The following is a 20,170-nucleotide window of genomic DNA, read 5'->3' on the forward strand; positions in this document are numbered from 1 at the left end:
ACTAGCATCGCCCCGAGTCCCGTTGGGCTTGCGTCAGCAATCACTGCTGTCCTATCCCTAGCATCGAAGAAACCGAGATTACGTACATCTGACATCGCCTGCTTCATTCTTTGGAAAGATTCTTCATGTCGTGATTCCCAGCAGAATTATACCCCTTTTCTAGTCAGCTCTCGAAGCGGTTCATCGAGAGTAGCCAGCTTGGGTATGTACTTGTTGAGATAATTAGCGAGGCCCAAGAAACTACGGACTTCACTTTCAGTAGACGGACGACGAAAGGCAAGGATCGCTGACACCTTTGTGTCGGAAGGTGCTATACCCGATTTAGTTATCTTATGACCAAGAAACTCTATTTCTTTAGCCCTGAAATAACATTTCTCCAAATTTAGCTGTACTCCTCGATCCGTTAGTTTGGTCATAACCTTCTCAAGCCTGATGTCATGCTCTTCCAGATTTTTACCTTCCACAAAAATATCATCGAGGTACCAATGAGTACCCTCGCATCCGCAGAGGATTTCATCAATTACTCTTTGAACAACTTCAGGTGCCATTATTAAGCCAAATGGCAGCCTCTTAAATCTAAATAACCCCTTTTCAGTTATGAACGTGAGAATATCTCGAGACTCAGCAGCAACCAGAACTTGAAGGAAAGAATCTTTGATATCCAACTTACTCCATACAGCACCATTTCCAATACGCGCCAGTATTTGTTCAATTACCGGCATTGGGTGATGTTCTCGTAGCACGGCTTGGTTTACTCTTCGTAGATCTACGCACAACCGCAGTCCTCCATTAGCGTTAGCAACAACTACTAACGGAGAGACCCATGACGTAGGGCCCAATTTCACCTCGATGATATCGCGGCTTAACATTTCTTCTAGTTTACTGTTGACTTCAGCTTCAAGAGGAATAGGCAGCCTTCTGACGGGCTGAACCACAGGTTTTGCATCCTGCTCCATATGAATGTGGACTTCAACATCTTTAATACACGCGAATGGTTCCACCTCCTGAACACGGTTCAGATCAATGCCAACCTTCAAAACATGCAACTGCTTTGCGGTGGCATCCCCTAACAAGCAAGCTTGCCCCTTTTCTACAACGTAGAATTCAGCATACGCGGCTCTGTCGTGAATTTTAATTTCAGCCGTGAACATCCCACGGACTGCAAGTGGACTACGGCTACCATACGCAAAAAAAGAACGATCGGAATCCTTCGTTGAACTGGAAAGACGAATACCGGCTTGTTTCAAATCCTCCGACGCTTCTGCAGTCACCAAGTTAGCATCCGCTCCGGAATCAATTAACATCTCCAAAGCCACACCTCCTACGACGAATTTCAGCATGTTTGTTTGATTACCTGCGAAAAAGGTGTAATAGACTTTTCCCTCTTCGGAACCTTGAGATTCCTGATGCTCAACTACTCGAATCTTTTTACTTTGCGGATGGTAAGACGACCGACTTGGGTTTGAAGGAGCGAGAACCGATTTGCATTTAAATTCGAAGTGCCCGAACCGTTTGCAGTTCCTGCATTGTTTTCCTTTCGCGGAACAGGAATCAGAAGATGCAATATGCCCTGGCTTGCCGCAGTTGAAGCATACGACATTTAAGGCAAAACGTGTAGGCTGACGTTCCCGATGATGACGTCCCACCTCGTTCCTGGCAGAAGACATTTGTGGGCGTCTGAACGTCTGTATCGGTCGTCCACTAACCTTGTACACCTTTTCAGCAGTAGCACTATCCTTGGTCATTACTGTAAGGTCCTGAATTTGAGAATCGACGCCTTCGAGACCAGAAGCGATTTCTCCAATTTCATCTAACGTCCGATCTTTTAACAGCATACGTCGCCGAAGATCGACAGACAGGCAACCTTCTACAATGACATCCGTTATCATCATTTCCGTTAAACTTGCTTCGTCGTTTTTGCATATTTATCAAAACCACACAAAGCAGCTTGTTGTCTAAGACGAACCATGTAATGGGTAAACTTTTCACTAGGTAGTTGCTTCATCTGGCGCAAGCGGTGACGCTCAACGATGTCTTGCTTAACTGGTTGGAAATAGTTGTCAAGCGCTGCAACGGCCACGTCATAATACTTATTTTCAGTAGCGACCAATGGAAATTTATTCCCTTCCGGAAGGTTGATAAACACTTTGTCGAGCTGTGGTCCTCCCAGATATAGAAGCTTGGCCATCTTCTTGTATTGATCAGTAATGTCGTTTGCATCAAAGTATCTTTCCAACCCACTTTTCCAGTCATTCCACTCGTGGTGCAGCCTTGGTTTTGCAATATCTTCGCACCTGAACTGAGGCATTGGTCTCGTATCATCCATCCTGTGTTCTCCCTCGTCGCCAAGTTGTAGAGTTGAAGGGTTATTTCTTATCTCTCACTAAATACCACGTAATTGCTACTTTATTTACCGAAAAGCGTTTATTCACGTCTATCGACCAATCTTTCCGTATCACCTCTCCCTCTCTCCCCCATCCCGTTCCTCTTCCTCTTCTCGAACTCGCCCGTATGTCCAGTGTTGATAAATCCATCATTTCGTCTTGTCTCTGCAGTGCACCCAAACCCTACAACAATCGTTATAACATGTTATAACTTTCCAGTCTGCACAGCGTTTTATGTTGCAGTTATAATCGAGGGAACAGATAACGACATTTATGATGGTGTAAAAGATTATAATAGGCCTGATTTGATCGATGATTTATAGTTTTCAAACGCAAACTTTTTTTTATAATTATTTAAATCTTAAAAAATAAATTTCAATCTCAATCTCAATACTAGCCACGATTTTCCTCGTAAAGCGCATGTATTTATTTACATTGCTTGATTGGAACCGCGGTTTACGGTTCGATTGGAACTTTTGGTTTCAGTCTTCGCGCGTTTCTTATTTAACATCGTTTCTTAGTAACAAGCTAGAGTCGGTGTGTAATGGTGAAGCCAAGCCTACACAGAAACAAAATCCATTGGCAAAAATACTATATTGATGGTTTAAATTAAATACTCCCACCAATAGATTAGTGCAGAAACGAAATTCATTTAATTTTACTAATTTTTCTATCAAAACTACTATACCGTTTGAGTAAGCATAGTAGTGTTGACAGAGTTGTAGTTAATTTGATTATATTTATAGTCAACTATTCTGAAATCATGGTAGATTTAACGGCATTAAGCGTAGTTATACTGAAAATAAGTGTTTTCTGCAAAATAGTATTCCTAACTATTATCTTTGTTTCAGTGTACCTACTAAACTGTCAAACCCGCTACCTATCGTGCAAAGTAAACAAGCATAAGACTGTCCACGAGACAGTTGCGATCAGCTGACTTTTTTGTTTACCATGAACTTTTGACAGATCACAGTAGAACTGGCAGTTTATTTTCATATGAATATCTGCTTTGTTTATGTTTACATTCAGCACCATTAACACCAGATCACTCACACACTTTAGATTTCTAGCTGTCAGTTCCACTGAGAAACTTGGATCACCTTATCAAGATCAACAATTGAAAAGGCCTCAACTCCATTTTGTAAACAAACCTTGTAAGGCCATTTGTTGATCTTGTTATCACGTTTAGTGAGGGACTAGTATACACTGTACCAAACCACCGTCCTGTGTTCGAATGAAACCTCTGACTATTCAAATTTTAACATCGAAATCGCCTTTTCGAATGATAGCTGCAACCGGATGACGGTTGTTTTGAAATCAGATGATTTTCCTCTCGCATACAAGATGAACATTGTCATGAGAAGGGATTGGACATTCAGTTGGAATGCGTAAAGCTGTCTGAAGAATGATAGTCATCTTAATTGAAATGCATTTGGTATTGGTTCAGTCCCTTAACGTAAATCATTCAAAACAAGTAATTAATTATATCGAACGTCGTTTGCTGCTCTAAGTAGACGAACAAGGTGGAAGAATAGCCATCGCTGTCAGAGGTGGTGGAACATTGGTGAAGCGTGGAAATTGTAGATTTTCTATTTCGTGGTGGAGGAAGTTTCCTCGACCAGCAAGTAATTTTTGTATCCATGATGAATGGCTGTTCATGGCTATTCAATATGGAAAGGGCCTGTTCATAAACTACGTAGACAGTTTTTTGGGATTCTTGACCCCCCCCCCTCCCCCTGCGTAGACAATTGTCCATACAAAATTTTTAAAATTTGTATGGGCCATGGATAATTGCCAACCCCCCCCCCCCCCCCCCTAAACTGTCTACGTAGTTTATGGACAGCCCCAAAGGTAAACAATCGAATTAATAATCTAATCTAAAGCATTTGCAAGTAATCATATCCTTAAATTGTTGTCCTCTGAGCCCTGTATGTTTTACAGCCAATTTTCAAATATCAACCCTTATTTGGAGGACAGTCAGTCCTCAGTTAATGAGGATGAGGAATTTAACCATAAGGAAATTATCCGAAATTCGACAGCATATTGTTAAACGGCTCGAGGAATACAATAATCAGTCGAAGTATTGCGGATGTTTTCGTTCAGTGTAGGACTGGCTGGTTTTGAGCTAAACAAATTGTCAAAGCCAGTTCCAATCGAGCAGCGCCTGTCTTGATTGCATTGGCAGTATTGCTTTTTTTTTAATGCGTTTATTTTTTCAGGCTCATTTGCCGTAGCTTTGCGGAGCCGATATTCACAAAATTTCTTAAAACTAACGTTAGTAAACCGGGGGCCGATTACTCGCGGCTATCTCGAGGTTAGGGGTAACAAATTGAAACAAATGGATGGCAGGGTAGGGATTGAGAACACAAGGTTTGGAGAGCAAAGTGCTCTTGATCTCGAACTAAGCGACCAACTGATGCAAAAGACAAACACGGGGGTACACCGATGGGCAGCAAACAACTTGGGGGAACACAAGATGACACTAACTACTAAATCCTCAGATCTATCCGTTTTAAAAACACATAAATTAAATTAAAATATTCGAGATCTCGGCTCGCCAAGATGTCTCTAATGGGCCGCATAGGTTGTTTTCCTTGGGCCCTGAGGGATGCGGATAACTCGAATCTAGCAACACAATGGAGGGTGCATGACCAAAGCACGTGGTCGATATCGTGATAGCCACTAGCACAAGCGCACAAATTGCTGCCTCCGAGCCCGATTCGGAAGAAATGCGAGTCTAACGAGTAGTGATTGGACATGAGCCTTGATATGACACGTATAAAGTCACGGCTCATGTCCAATCCTTTGAACCATGGCTTGTTCGATACCTGTGGGAGAATAGAATGTAACCATCTTCCCAGATCACTCTCATTCCATTTTTGTTGCCAGTTGGTGAGGACGTGCTGACGGGTAATTGAGAAAAATTCAGCAAAGGCGATTTGTCGATCAAAATATCGCCTTCCATAGCGCCCACCTTAGCTAGCGAGTCCGCTTTCTCATTACCCGGAATTGAGCAATGAGATGGGAACCAAACTAAGGTGATAGTATAGGAGCAGTTAGATAAAGTACTCAATTTTGCTCGGATTTCGGTCAGGAAATACGAGGAGTGCTTGATCGGCCTCATTGATCGAATAGCCTCCAACGAGCTAAGGCTAGACTGTAAAAATAAAATAGTGATCATTTGGTAGTGAGGCAATTTGCTCTACTGCGTAGAATATGGCTGCTAGTTCCGCAACGTATACGGAACAGGGCTTTTGCAGTTGATATGAGGCGCTATGAAATTCGTTGAATACTCCAAATCCAGTGGAAGCGTTTAAGGCAGTGTTGCTAGAAATCAAATTTTTTTTACTGAGGCTCATACTGCCGCTAATCACATAACAGTCCCATGTTATGGATTTCCTATCAATTTGCTGAACTTTAAGAATTTGCTGGAGCTTTTGAAACTGGTCTGAACTTTTCAAAACATTCCAGAAGGTCGATGAAATTTTCTAAAGTTATCAGAATGTTTGTTTCACAAATTTTTCCTGGAGTTTTTGAAACTTGTCTGAAATTTTCAAAACATTCCAGAAGGTCGATGAAATTTTCTGAAGTTATCAGAATGTTTGTTGCTCACACTGCCAGTCCGGACTTTTCTACTCGGGTATCGCAGTCGTCGCGCCGTCAACCGTCAGGCCACCCCTGAGCGTAACCATAGCAACAAAATAAACATTGTAGCAAGCGGGCGTGAAAAAAGAAAACGAGAGTGAAAATTTGTTCAGGAGTGAAAAGAAGTTGAGAAATTTTTTTTTCTGTTTCCCGTCTTATTGTTTTTAGAATTTAATCACTCAGCAATATTGCAAATTGATTATCGTGATTAAAAGAAAATATTGAAGATGCTGGACTTTGGAAACAAATATTTGTAAAAACCGAAACTGAAATATTCTTTTGCAAGGTTTTAATTTTTCGTTGTTCAAAATGCTCATGGTATGAATTCCAGAATTAACTTGGAATTCTGCTCTAAATTATCATGGAATTTTCGGAAATTAACCAGAAAACACTCCACGTAATAATTACCGTTAAATTCTTTTTGGAATTTCCTTGAAACCCCTTATGAGAATTTAATTTAAATCCTTTTTAGAATTCCCTTGAACCTATTCGGAGACTTTGATTCCTTTTGAAATCTTTTCAAAAATTTATTTTAACTCTATTCAAAACAGCAGAAATCTTTCGAAATTTTATTTAGAAACCGTTTGGAGTATTTTAAAGAATTTGTTTCTAATTTTCAGCAAATTATTGCCAGAACACTCTTAGAACTCTGTTTCTTGTTGAACTTTGATCACAATTCTCTTGGAATTCTTCTTAAAATTCATCTGTCATTTTCCTCACGATCCCCATACAAGTCTCCTCGGAATCACGTAGGATTTTTTCACCACTCCTTTTGAAGTCTTCTAAAATTACCTTCAATTTAATTTAGAACTTGCATTCTTCTCCACAGAAATCCCTCCAAATTCATCTAACAATCTCTAAGGACTTCATGTCAGAATAATTCTGGAATTCTGCTCAGAACTTGTCCTTCGAAAACTGTGTGGGAATCCTTCTCAATATTTGTTTGAAATCAACACTTTGAATTCTTTTAAATTTTACTAAGAAATCCAGGGCATGTCCGCAAGATTCTATAGATGGTTCTGTAATTTGTTAAACCCTTTTTTTCAAACTGTGGTCTTGAAATTTTTCAAAATCTCACATTTTGATTATGTTTTTACAAATTTTTAAGAAAAGTTTCTTCTTAAATCACTTTTTTATCCTTTCAGCATGTTTTTTTTAAATACGTTCAATTTCGTTTTTTGTTGAAAATTAACAACCGGGAAATTTTTTAAGGTTTGAACCGGGAAAACCGGGAAAAACCGGGAATTTCAAAATGAAAATTCATAAGGTGTACAGATTTTTTTTTATGTTCCCACACACTTAGATTATTTTACCGAAATCTGTGAAATTTTACTGAAATCTCAACAGCTGAACGTTCGGCAAATAGTTCGGTGATTTTTCACAGATTTCTTGTAATTTTTCACCGAATATCTGTGAAAATTACAGAAAATCTGTGAAAAATCACCGAACTCTTTACCGAACGTTCAGCTGTTGAGATTTCGGTAAAATTTCGCAGATTTCGGTAAAATAATCTTAGTGTGCAGACTTTCCTGAAGTTCCCAGATTTCTCCTCAAATTTTCAGAATTTTCCTGAATTTTACAGAACTTTTCAAACATATGCTGAACATTCCTGAAGCTCGCAGAATTTGACATTTCTAAATTTTTCAAAACTTTTCAACAGTTTATTAAATTATTAAATTCTGAAATTCGTAGATTTTTTTTTATGTTCACTGAACTTTCATGTAGATCTCTGATTGTTACTTAATTTCATAAAATTTTCCTGACGGGCTTAGAGTTCGCAGAGTTTTTCCAAAAGTGAACTGACCTTTTTTAAAGTTCACTGAATATTCCTGAAGTTTGCAAAATTGTTTAATAGCCTTTAGAACTTTCTTGTAGTTGTGCACTGTACTGCGGGAATCTCACTATTTTTTATTTAATTTTGAGCAGAATAATTTTGGAATTTGAAGTTTTCATTGAAATCTACAGACGTCCCTGAATCTCGCAGAATTTTTCTATAGTTCGAAGACTTCTCTAAAGACAAATTTTTCCTAAATTTGCAATTCTATCCTCAATTTCACAAAAGTTCCCTTTAGTGAACTTCCATGTTGTTTTCATAACATTCCTGAAGTTCGAAGAATGTTTGTGGAGTTCGCAGAATTTTTCGCATGCTTGTAAAACGTTCCGGAAGTTCGCAGTTGTTAAGAAATTTACAGACTTCCCTGATTTTTTTCAGAGCTTTAGGTTACCAGTATTATTCCTGAAGTATGCTAACTTCACAGAAGTTGACAGAATATTTTTGAAGTTCTCAAATTCAGTGGTATTTTCAGAAGTTCCCAGAGTTCCCTTAAGTTTCCTGAAGTTTCCTGAAGTTTACTAAACGTAACTTATCGCATACTTATAGAACGTTCCGGAAGTTTGCAGTTTTTTAAAAATTTACATTTTTTTAGGTTTACAAACTTCCTTGATATTTTCAGAGTTTTCATGAAGTTCGTTGCATTTTCCTGGAATAAGCAGGATTTACTAAAGTTACCAGTATTTTTCCAGTATTGAAGATGACAGAATATTTTTGAAGTTCTCAGACTTCCCTAGACTCAGTAGGAATTTCAGAAGTTCATAGACTTCCCTAATGTTTGCAGACTTCGTTGAAGTCCGCAGACTTCTCTGAAATTCCTAAATTTTTCCTGAAGTTTTCAGTACTTCCCAAAATTGTGCTAAACTTTCCTCCAGTTTGTATACAAATGTTCTTCCTCTTCTTCTTCTTCGCATTTCAAGCTTATTGCACATCGCATATTAGCTTATTGCGTGCTCTCAACTTAGTGTTCTAGATGCACTTCCACATTTATTAATTGAGAGCTTTCGATGCCTGTACCATTTTGCATTGGCCATCATACAATCATACTTCTATGCCCAGGGAAGTCGAGAAATTTTCCAACCCGAAAAATTCCTAGACCGGACCGGGAATTGAACCCAGCCACCTCCAGCATGGTCTTGCTTTGTAGCTGCGCCTTTACCGGCTGAGCTAAGGGAGGTATACAAATGATGATAGGCTCTTTTCTGTCCAGTATTTTACGAGCGCTTCAAGCCGCCATAATCTGGCTGCGTTTCTTGTAGGGAAGTTTGGCTTGTTTCGCTTGACGTGTAAACGATCAAATTTGAACGTTTACACGTCAAACGACACAACCCAAACGTCAAATCATATGTTCCCTACCAAAAACTCAGCCAGATTGTGGCGGCCATAAGCGCTCGTAAAATGTTGGATTGGTGCTCCAAGACTTTGGAAACACAATGTTGCTGATTATGACGGGACTGAGTTGGATGGGTATGTATTGGTAAAACTGCTTTCACTCATACATACGCAAAGTTGGCATGTTGCTCCCGAGGTTGATGACTTCGCTTCGCACAAATTTTGACGTAGCGGCAACGATCAATTATTGCCAAGGGGGGGAGGTGGCTGTCAAATACGAACAATCGTCGCCTACCTCGCATAACTGGTTCCAAACGTAAACAAGCCATAAGAAACCTACAGGGTTTGTTTACGTTTGGAGCCAATTTCATAAAAGAATGATCACTAGGCACGTCCCACCTCAGATTATTGCGTATATATCAACTTTTGCGTGTCTAAAGTAAAAGTGGAAAAACTGTCAACCAGTATTTTGAGTGCAGCACTGCATAGACTTATCTGTCACCGTTAAGGGCCACCCACATTAGATCCGTTTGCGTTGAGTTGACGTAAATTTGACAGTTAGACAATAGATTTAGCTGTCACTTTGCCGCAACGCGTCCGATCCGTATCTAATGTGCGTGGGCCTTTAGTATTGTGTGTGGCAGAATAATTTCTCAAAATGGGCTTATAACATATGTTCTCTGTTTATGGCCGTACGACCAACCGGTGGAAACTAACGATTTTAAATTGGCTCACTACTTGACTAGCCTATTGGTCTCAAGTGCATCTATAAGCGTACCCCATTCTAGTCGAAATTCTAGTACTACACTATGTTTTGATTCGCTATGAAAGTTTGACCGATAAACGAGGGGTTCCTATGTTTCAAGGGGTGCATCGATTAGCTTGGGACCGAAGATAGTACTAGAGCTGAGCCAAAAAGTTGAGCACGAATCTTCGGGACCTACTAGGTTTAGAGTTACCTCTATGGTATTAGTATAGAGGTAACTCTAAGACTAGAAGGTCCCGAAGAAACGAACTTAACTTTTTGGCTCAGCTCTGGTACTATCTTCGGTCCCAAGCTAATCGATGCACCCCTTGAAACATAGGAAAATTCACGAACCCCTCATTTTATCGGTCAAACTTTCATAGCGAATCAAAGCATGCATAGTGTAGTACTGGAATTTCGACTAGAATGGGGTACGTTAATCGATTTGCTTGGGACCAATAGGCTAGTCAAGTAGTGAGCCAACTTAAAATCGTTAGTTTCGTATTGATTGTTGGTATTAGTGAGATCTTGGGGCGAGAAGTCAATGCAACCCCGTTGCTCTGGACGAGTAGCTTTTGGAATTCTTATCTTGAAGTTGTTTTGACGAAATGAGTTAATCGTAGTTTTCTTGAAATTATCCCCCATTTAGTTATAGTTTTCTAGATGACCGCACAACAGCCATACATATGTTAGCCATAGGGATGGTTGCCATTCGTACGATTGTCATCAGGGTTGCTTCCACTCACTTGCTATAAAACAATGGTTTTCTAATTTATGAGATCATAAAATGATATAATGATATGTTGTACTTGTAACCAACAAGAAAAGGGTGTAAAGAATGTGTTTGACTCATAAAACCTGTCAATTTCGCTTTCAGAGCGTCACAATCGACCATCTTATGATTCGCGAGCGTTCACTCTGAGTGAGCGCTCACGAGTCGTTAAATCGCTGATTGTGACGCACTGAAAGCAATATTGACAGGTTTAATGTGTCAAACAGATACTTCACGACCTCTTCTTGTAACTTACAAGTACTAATTATCATTATCATAATTCGGAAACACAATTTTTTATAGCAAGTGAGTGGAAGTAACCCTGATTGTCATAAAGATGATTGCCAGAATATACGTTGGGCATAATAGATAAGGGGTGGCCCGAGGGGTGGCCATACTTCATACACTAATTTTGTGTAATTTGTATTTTCAGTGTGCCTCATGTGTACCGCAGCTGTACCGGCAGAGCCGAGAGTGCCAGTCATTGAACTGACATAGATTGCTTGTGAATAATGGCATGTTTGGCAACCCGGTATTTTGACAGTGTAAATATTTTGTTTTGATGGAAAAAATAACAAGTAGTGGAATCGATCTGCGAGAATAAAAGCAGTGGAATCCGAAACAAGACAATGATACAGAGGCACCTCGGTTGCAGAAGCTAATTCCGGATAACCTGATTCGACCTCGTGGAGGCGATAAAGTTTCACCGTCCGGTGCAGATACTCGGCAAAACTACAGCCGCCTTCGAAATCTACAGCCGCCGGGGAAATGTACTGCTGATGTTGCAATTATTGGAACGCGCGCTCACGCCATCGGACATGGGGAGAGACCGAAACACACTACAGAGCAGTAGTGGAGTCCACCAGGCCCGTCCGGACGGAATATACAAAATAGAGGAATGTGATGACTTTTAAAACCAACTTCTAGAGAGCAATTTTAGTCTCGGCAGTACCAGCCGCCGTCGGGGTGAGAAATGATCAGACGGATAATAACAGTTCAGTTTAACGATGAGCAGCTAGAAACGTCCTGGTCTTGGTCCTGATAGACAGAATGTTTTGATTTTATCATTGACCTTCCGGGTATTAGTCCGTAGCCAGTTGTTTTTGATGATTTTAGCGATTACCCTGATTTTGGTGGTTTGAATGTGTGAACGCTGGCTGAATCTTTTGTGGAATATAATTGGGATTAGGATGTGTACTGGGGGGAATCCATGGCGAGCCTTGACGGAAATTCATGGTCACGGTTTAATAAATTGTTGTCAAAAAACAAGAATTAAATCAAATTTTGACATATGCGCACTGCGCGGGCGCAGGTATAAAACAGTGTTGCCAGTAATTTTAAAGATCATTAATATTTCAAACTATGTGTGCAAAACAGCACACTGTGCGAAGTGACCTACCCCTTGATAATAGACGGTAGCCATAATGTATGATAGCCATAATAGACGTTAACCTAAGGGGTTGGTCACTTCGCACAGTGTGTCAAAAATACAGATGGGCACACCTGGGAACTTTCATTGGTACCCATGGTTATAAATGTTCATGATATTTAAAGTTACTTGCAACACTGTACTATATCTGCGCCTGCTCTGTGCATGTGTCAATATGATAAACTTTGTTGTTGACACAATCCAATTTTTGATATCATAACTTCAACCGTGAATTTCCGGCGAAGTTTAACCATGGATTCCTCACGAAGACTTCGAAATCGGAGATCCTCCACTCAAGACGATCTAAATGTTCAAGGAAGGCTTTGGTGTTTCAGAACAGTTTGAATCGAAGCTGGGAAGGGGATGGCATCGTTCCGGAAGCTGCTTGAAAATATGATCATGAAGGAACTGCTACTGGTCATAATGCCGATTCGGAATGTGGTTGGTTAGTGGAGAGAGCGAGATTCTGAAGGAGGAAGTGAAGGGAACGTTGAAGAAGTTGGTAGATCAATTTGAGGTGGGGAGATTCGTGTCGGAGCTGAAATCACAGCCGAAGGAGGTTAAACGGAATTGTAAGATGTTGATTGGTTAGTTGTTGGGCTTGAAGGAGAGCTCCTGAAAGTTGACATCGGTGAGTTGGTTGAAGGATAGGTTTAGCTCTCAGACCCGACCCTGGTAACCCAGCGCTTGAAATAAAATATTCATAGGCTTGGCGGAGAAGAAGTCCCGGTAGTAGTAGTTTAATCAGTGGTCGTTTACCATGTTTGATTCCGTAACGCTTCACCACTTTGTTGATCAGCCAACCGACATTCGGAGGTAGAATCTTCACCGGTATTTGCTATCCTATCATCTACATCACCGCAGCTTTTACAGGTGTTCTCTGGCCGGCACTGCTTTTTGCCAGAGACATCATACTTCTCTCCATATTAGACCGGAAGTTTGATTCCGGTTGAAACTCCCACTGAGTCGATGGCTTTCGGGAGAAACTCCTCCCGGAAGCATTCATCAGAACCTGAAGAGCATCTGGACCAGTTTTCTCTGATGATGCACGCTCGCTTCGTCTACTTATCACCTTCACCTGTGGTTCATCCAAGTCCTCATCATACTCCAATCCAGCAGAAGTTATTGTCCTATCGGAAAATGGAAATGCCTCCCCCGGAGAACGTTCTCGTTCGTTGCTTCGATTCGGTGGCCGAGGCCGTTGCTTATTAGGTTCAGTGTAGTCCTTTTCCGATAGAATTTGGGAGCAACGAACCGGGAGTCAACGACAGTTAGGATCTGGGATAGGATTCCACCGCTTGTTGTTTTGTTTCTTCAAAATAAAACATGTGAACTGTCAAATTAACCGGGTTGCCAAACAAACCATTATACAAACAAAAAAATCAGTCTGATGACACTCTCGGCATTTCCGGCACAGCTGCGGCACACTGAGAAAAAAATTGGCGCAAAATACGTGTGTAGAGTGACCACCCCTTGCGTTAACCATAATTTTGTTGTATTTCATTCAATAATTTTTCTCTTGGAATTGATTAATGCTTTATATCATGTTCTGTTCTTTGACAAACACAATCGGAATGCTCAAAATGATTTCTTTCTCGGAGTTGTCTCCTTCTTTATAGCACGAGCTGTGCTTTGACAGGTAAAATAGTTTGATAATTTCTTGGAGTTGATTCCTTCATTATATTATGAGCTGTGCTTTGACAGTTAAATCAGGTTCAATAATTCAATAGAAATGCTCACAAATAATTTCTCTCTTTAAATCATGAGCAGTTCTTTGAAAGACATCTTTTCAAGAAACATTCAATTTAAATGCTCACACAGTATTTTTTACTTGAAGCTGACCCTTCTTTAAATCAGGAGCTATTCTTGTGCTAATAAAATATGTTGGCAAACTTAATTGAGGGTTTAGAAGGAAAGGGGTGAAAATGACTTTGATCGATTCTTTTTATCGACTTTCTCTTTTGATAGCCACAGGTTTGCCACATAGTTTGATAAACCATCCAGAATGGCACACGAATCAAGGAATGTGTTTGCAGCTGAATTATTAGGGATCGTTCATTAATCATGTCACACTTTTAGGGGGGAGGGAGGGTTTTGGCAACTGTGATAAGCCATAAAAAATGTAAGGTCCATACAAAAAATGTGACAAAAGGGCGAGGGAGGGGGGGTTGAAAAAGGGTCAAATTTAGACATAATTGACCACTTTGTCAAGCAGTTTTGGCGAGACTTTCTACCAGCGATTTCACAAAACTGGACCAAATAATTTCTATTTTTTTTATGAAACGCGCAAATGTTGGCTACTTTTCTCGAGGTTCTAGAAGAATAAATCTCAAAATAATGTTTAATTTCAATGTTCGAGTAGTATTTTAATTGCTCGAATAAAGTGGTTAATTAATGGACCTTCCCTTAACGAGAGAGAAAGTCGATGAAGAGAATCGATCAAAGTCACTTAACCCTTCCCTCAATTGTAATACATACACTCAAAAAATTTCACACGCCATCATCATGTGTCTCACACTTAATTTTGCACTAATTGTGAAACACATCCATTTCATGTGTGAATCTTATGCTTTGAACCATGCCTGAACACTATTGGTTCGAATTGTGACACACGTGGGGTCTATGTGCCTCACATGGTGATATCAATAGCTTTGCACATCGTAGTTCAATGCTCTTCAATATTCTACTTTATCGACTTCTACTTTACCGACTCCAACATTGAATCGACAAATCAAGCTGAATATTGTATTAGGTCCTAAGAAACACTGACAGATTCTCTTCGTCGACTTTCTCTTTGTATTCCCACGGCCATGTAAAGACATTCCCAGGTAGTTTCAGCACACATTTCGTTAAAAGAAGCTACCTAACTGCCTTCCTTTCATTACGATCGAATAATAGACGATCTTCGTTACAATTTCAAATTGCTTTATACACATTTCGCACCCGTAATTACCATTCAAAATCAATTAAAACTTCGTCCAATACTTACATCTGTTTGAAACGTACAAAACAGGTGGCACAAAAATGGATGCTTCGTGCCGAGTGCTAGCACCTTCCGCTCGATCAGCGTGCAGTCCACGTCGTCGTCCTCCAGCACGACGTCCTTCTTCAGGCATTTCACCGCGTAATAGTACTCTGTGTTCCTTAGCTCAGCTAAAAATACCTGCGAACATGCGATGGAATGAGGAAATTAGTTGTCCGTGTACCAGAAGCAGGAAAATTCGAACCATTTACTGACCTTTCCAAAACTACCCTTTCCTAACACAGTCAAAAAATGGAAATCATCAACGTTGTATTTCCTAAAACGAGGTATCACCGTAGCCGGAGCTGTGAGTTTACCCGTTTTCTGAAATTGTGCATACGTGTAGGATGTTTCTGTACAAAGAAAAAAAAAGGAAAATATTGTTAGTTTTCATTGTTTATTATTCAGCAAAATAAATCATAGAAATAATGTCTCGGTGGAAAAATCGATTCGCACAAAATTCAAACATCGAAGCGCCCCTTCTTGATAATTTTCTTGTTGATTGTTTTGTTTTCTATGAATCGCAACGATCGTAGCAACCGCCCCACCGGTTGCAGGAAATTACCAATTAGGTTCGCAATCGGTTCCAGCATGGAACCGACGGCGGTTAGAATGTTCTGCCCGAAAACAAGCGGAGGTTGAATCAACCCATTGAACACGACCGCCAGCAACGGTTTCAGCAGGTAATCTGCCGTTATCTGTAGGATTCCGACGATGATCGATCTGAGAATGCCATAAAGCAAGAACCGGTACAGCTGCAGCCAGAAGCTGATGACGAACGTCGTTCCGATGTTGATGGTTCCGAAGATCTCCGCCCAGAATTTGGTTGCGTGGTGATGGGTCGATTGGGCCAGAGCTTCCGTGATCAAATGCGGCGGGCAGTCGGTGGTGCGGTAGAACTCCGGACTTCCGTGGTCAAAGTAGTAGATCTCCATGTTCTCGAACTGCTGGTCAGCTTGGTCGTCATCTTGATTGCGTTCGGAGCAATGTGGTTCGCTGGGGCAATGCTTCCGATTGAAGTTGAAGAACACCCGTTTGAGACCTTTCCTGGGCTTCGGTTTGGCATCGGATTGGGATCTGCCCTGGTACCGAGTGTAGATGTTTTTGCGCGATTTGGGACGTTGCTTCTGAACCAGCTGGAACTCGATCTTGGAGGGGGACTTGTTGAACACGTGTGTTGGAAGCCGTAGTTCGTAGTACGGAAGGATGGTTGACTCAGAAGTCGTCGAACGGTACTCGCTGGTGGTGTTGTTGGTGAGATAAGTGGAATCGTTCGGGTTGCTTTCCGCCATGGTTGGCTGTCAAATTGATCGACTGAAAATTCCCACAATCGCTTACTGCGGTTCGGGATCTGAAATCGTGATGAAATCTTGGGATCGCATGTTTGTGTTTTGCTAGCAATCGGGTGGAATTGCAAACAAAACAATAACAAAACTGAGGATGTACGTTCGCGAGTAGTTTACGATTTACGATACGGTGCTGTTTCGGTTTAATTTCGGTGGGAAAATATTTTCATTTCGAGGGGAAATAAACTTACGCTAACCGGATCTTTCTCGCGCTCATAATACCCGGGGAATTGATTCGAGGGTTTATGATTCGATAAATATTGATGAAATTTATTTTCAGAAAAAAAGGAACCTTCAATCATAGAAGATTTATGTCATACAAAAATCTATCCACGTTTTGTGTGGGTACCCAAGCAACATTGCAAGTTTTATCAAGCTGTTAAAGCATTCTACTAGTTTAAATAACGGACTACAATACCCTCATAAAACTAAAATTGTTACTTGAGTAGTCACCTTTACGAGTTGATATCCTAGAATCCCGCAAAATCAGTGCATCCGCGCTTCTATTAGCATTTTCTCAACGTCACGCACATTAAATGTTTAAATGTTTAAATGTTTACAAAAAGCTTGTATGCCCTTTTCACATGTTGTTCTGGAATTTATGCGACGTGTTTGTTTGTATACATTTATCTGCTGCAGTTCAATCGACAGAATTGTCCGAAACTGATTGAAAGCGATTTTACAACGCTAGAAATTTCTCAGGTGAGTGTGACTATTGCCTCTTTTTCTTCGGCAACCTCCCCATTTGAACTCCATGTTAATCAGCTGTTCTATTATCGGCAACTCGAAATCAGCCGTACTTTGTGATGCGTATAATTAATTTAAAGCAAAATATGACCCAACGGGATTGCTCAGTCGTAAAACTGAAATCAGATTGAAGCTGAAAGATACTTAGGAATCGTGTGAATACATTCAGCGAAGTGTTTTGATGAGAATATACAGTGAAATTAACGTTTAAATTGTGGTTGTCTAAAACAGTCAATGGGTGCAGAAGTCGACCTTTGCCCTACATCACTCGAAAATGAGAAGAAAGCTTGATTCACCAATTTCGTTTATTTGTATATCGCACATCCGGGAAATTTCAAATCGAGACTTGCTGGTCACCCTGCCTCCACCTCGAAATTGGCGGCGGACATCGATATTCGACCAGTACACATCGGAAAATACCCTATTGTAGGGTATTTCAAGAGCCACATGTGAAAAGAGTATGCAAGCTTTTTGTAAACAAACCTTTGTATGCCCTTTTCTCGCCAACCGAGGATCGCCCACGCAAACCAACAACATCATTGGGAAGGGGAAAGTTTCCCCTACCCGCTAATGTTAATGGTTTGCGTTGATGTCATATGGGTGGCGAGAAAAGGGCATAAGAAGGTTTGTGTACAAAAAGCTTGTATGCCCTTTTCACATGTTGCTCATGATTTGACAGTTTGTTTTCTAAGACCGTATCCACGATCAAAAATGGCACCCAACATCGAATTTTGACATGACACGTCATCGTCGTTCCAAGAATACCCATATTGTACGGTACAGATTGATTTCGATTTTGGCAACACAACTGTTTCATCTATGTTGCCAGAATCGAGATCTTTTTCGACGAGTTAGAATGGCTTAACTATAAGAATCAACCCTTATATGAATTTTGTTGAAAAACTATTGAAACATGAGGTTGTAGCATATTTCCAGAAAATTGAAAATCAGATTTTTCCGACGTGTGTTAAAATGGCGAAATGTCGAAGGCTGTATTTTAATTGTTTTGAGTTGTACTTGACCACTTTGGAAGCAATTGTAAAATTTTTAGGAATTTGTGAGTATATTAAAAAAAAAGGATTTAATAAAATTTGCGCCGATAGGTTGTAATGAATCTACAAGGTAAACCAAACTGGTATTCGTGACTCCCCCTGGTAAATATGAACACATTTATTGAAATCGACGTATGCCTTAATCAATGCATGCCAAAATCTAGATTCATCTGGATTTGACAGTTTTTTTTTTCTTAAACCGATTGCCGCCATATCGGATTAAAAATTGGTGGTGGAAATAGATTTTCAAGCTCTACACGTTGTCCCCGTTCCGAAAGTATCCATATTGTAGGGTATTTGCAAGGGGTAAGTCACTCAGCACATTGTGCCGAAATTAGATTCGGCACAACTTGGACACATCCATCGATACACCTTCGGCACAATCTCGTAGGCATTGGATTGTTGTAAATAAAATGGGGGCACTGCTAACAACTGTCATTGAAGTTGTTCACAACATTACGTTTTTTTTTTAATTCTTTATTAAAGAGATTTTTAGCCTTAGGCTAGTTCATCTCTAAACACAACATTATGTGCTATTTGACTGTATATTCAGGCGCATCCTCTAATTGAATATATACCAGAGGAACTCAGACCAGTATATCACTTCTCGGTTCACCTATAGATCTAAACACGAAATTTAGGTTCTAGAATGGGCTCAAGAGAAAGAGACAGTTAATCAGACCCCATTTGTATCATTGATTCAAATAATGCTGCAACTCCGGTTCCCACTCTTTCCGGCCGCTGATAGACCGATGGTTTTCACATCACGAAAGGCTAGGTTTCTAGCCTGCCTTTGAGGGCATTATAAAACCCTAAATCACAGGACTTTTACTATCCTATGAACACAAAATTTCACACACCCGCCAGTTCCCGCGTCATCCTCTATCCGATTTATCCTTGCGATTTCAAACCAAAACATTCAAGGTGTCAGAAATACCGGGCTGCCGGGATGGATATTTTACAAACAATCGCAGCTTGCTCTATGACCAGCACAATCGGTACACCTGCGGCATACCTACGGCACACTGACAAAAAAGATGACCCAAGATTGGTGCGCGGAGTGACCTACCCCTTGGGTATTTGATAGTTTTTTTTTTCAAAAACCAGTGAGCATCATATTGGATTTCAACATGGCGGCGAATATCGAACTTTGACATCTACGTCGTCCTCGTTCCGGAAATACCCATATTGTTAGGAATTTGACAATATTTCTTGAACCGATGACGGTTGACGATTTTTTTGCTTCAAAAACTTGCTTTCCAAAATAACGGCGAATTTTTTGACCTCTACACATCGTCCTCGTTTTTAAAACACCGATATTGGTGGGTCTTTGACAGTATTTCATAAACCGGATTCCAAAGTTGACCTCTCCTCACCGTCCCCGCTCAGAAAATACCCATATTGTAGAGTGTTTGATAGTACATATTTCTAAAACCGATGGTCGCTATCTTGGATTTCAAAATGTCGTGTAATATCTATAGCCAGCCTCTACACGTCACCCCTGTTCCGGAAAAAACTCATATTGCACAGTAACATCCTATATAAAGTCTGGAACGCGCAAAAATTTGTCAACTTAAAATTGGTGTATTTCTGTTGAAAATACATTAAAAAAAAACCTGAAATGCTGCATTTGGAAGTTGAGTGTACATATTTACAATGGTTGCTATGATGAGTTTTCACCGTTTGCTCTCCAGTGTTCAAATTGACGTCCAAGCAAGAGGAGCAGCGTGTCCAAAGCAAGAGAATCCGACGTTCTCACACGCCAAGTTGGCAAAATTGCTGGAAGTGGCCAAATCGACCGTGACAAACGTTTTAAAAGTGTTCGAGAAGCGTCTGTCGACCACCAGGAAGCCTGGAAGCGACGG

At 40.4% G+C, this 20,170-nt stretch overlaps 2 protein-coding genes across 3 annotated transcripts in view; both read right to left on the reverse strand.

The window, feature by feature from the left end:
• The window catches only part of LOC135698736 (titin-like), a 148,155-nt gene that overhangs the window by 18,322 nt on the left and 109,663 nt on the right, over positions 1 to 20,170 (reverse strand). For both annotated transcript variants that reach the window (XM_065218835.1, XM_065218836.1), the window contains 2 exons: positions 15,377 to 15,513; positions 15,128 to 15,301 (listed from right to left, as the gene is read on the reverse strand). In XM_065218835.1, coding sequence (XP_065074907.1) covers positions 15,128 to 15,301; positions 15,377 to 15,513 — 311 coding nt within the window. The remainder of the gene's footprint in view (positions 1 to 15,127; positions 15,302 to 15,376; positions 15,514 to 20,170) is intronic.
• LOC135698788 (uncharacterized) lies at positions 15,622 to 16,533 on the reverse strand. The gene has a single exon (XM_065218922.1). The coding sequence runs from the start codon at positions 16,450 to 16,452 to the stop codon at positions 15,622 to 15,624; it is 831 nt and encodes a 276-aa protein (XP_065074994.1). The 5' UTR covers positions 16,453 to 16,533.

Source organism: Ochlerotatus camptorhynchus, unplaced genomic scaffold, assembly GCF_037179485.1.
Source record: "Ochlerotatus camptorhynchus isolate MF236.1 unplaced genomic scaffold, CSIRO-AGI_Acam_v1.1 ptg000094l, whole genome shotgun sequence".
NCBI classification, from domain to species: domain Eukaryota; kingdom Metazoa; phylum Arthropoda; class Insecta; order Diptera; family Culicidae; genus Ochlerotatus; species Ochlerotatus camptorhynchus.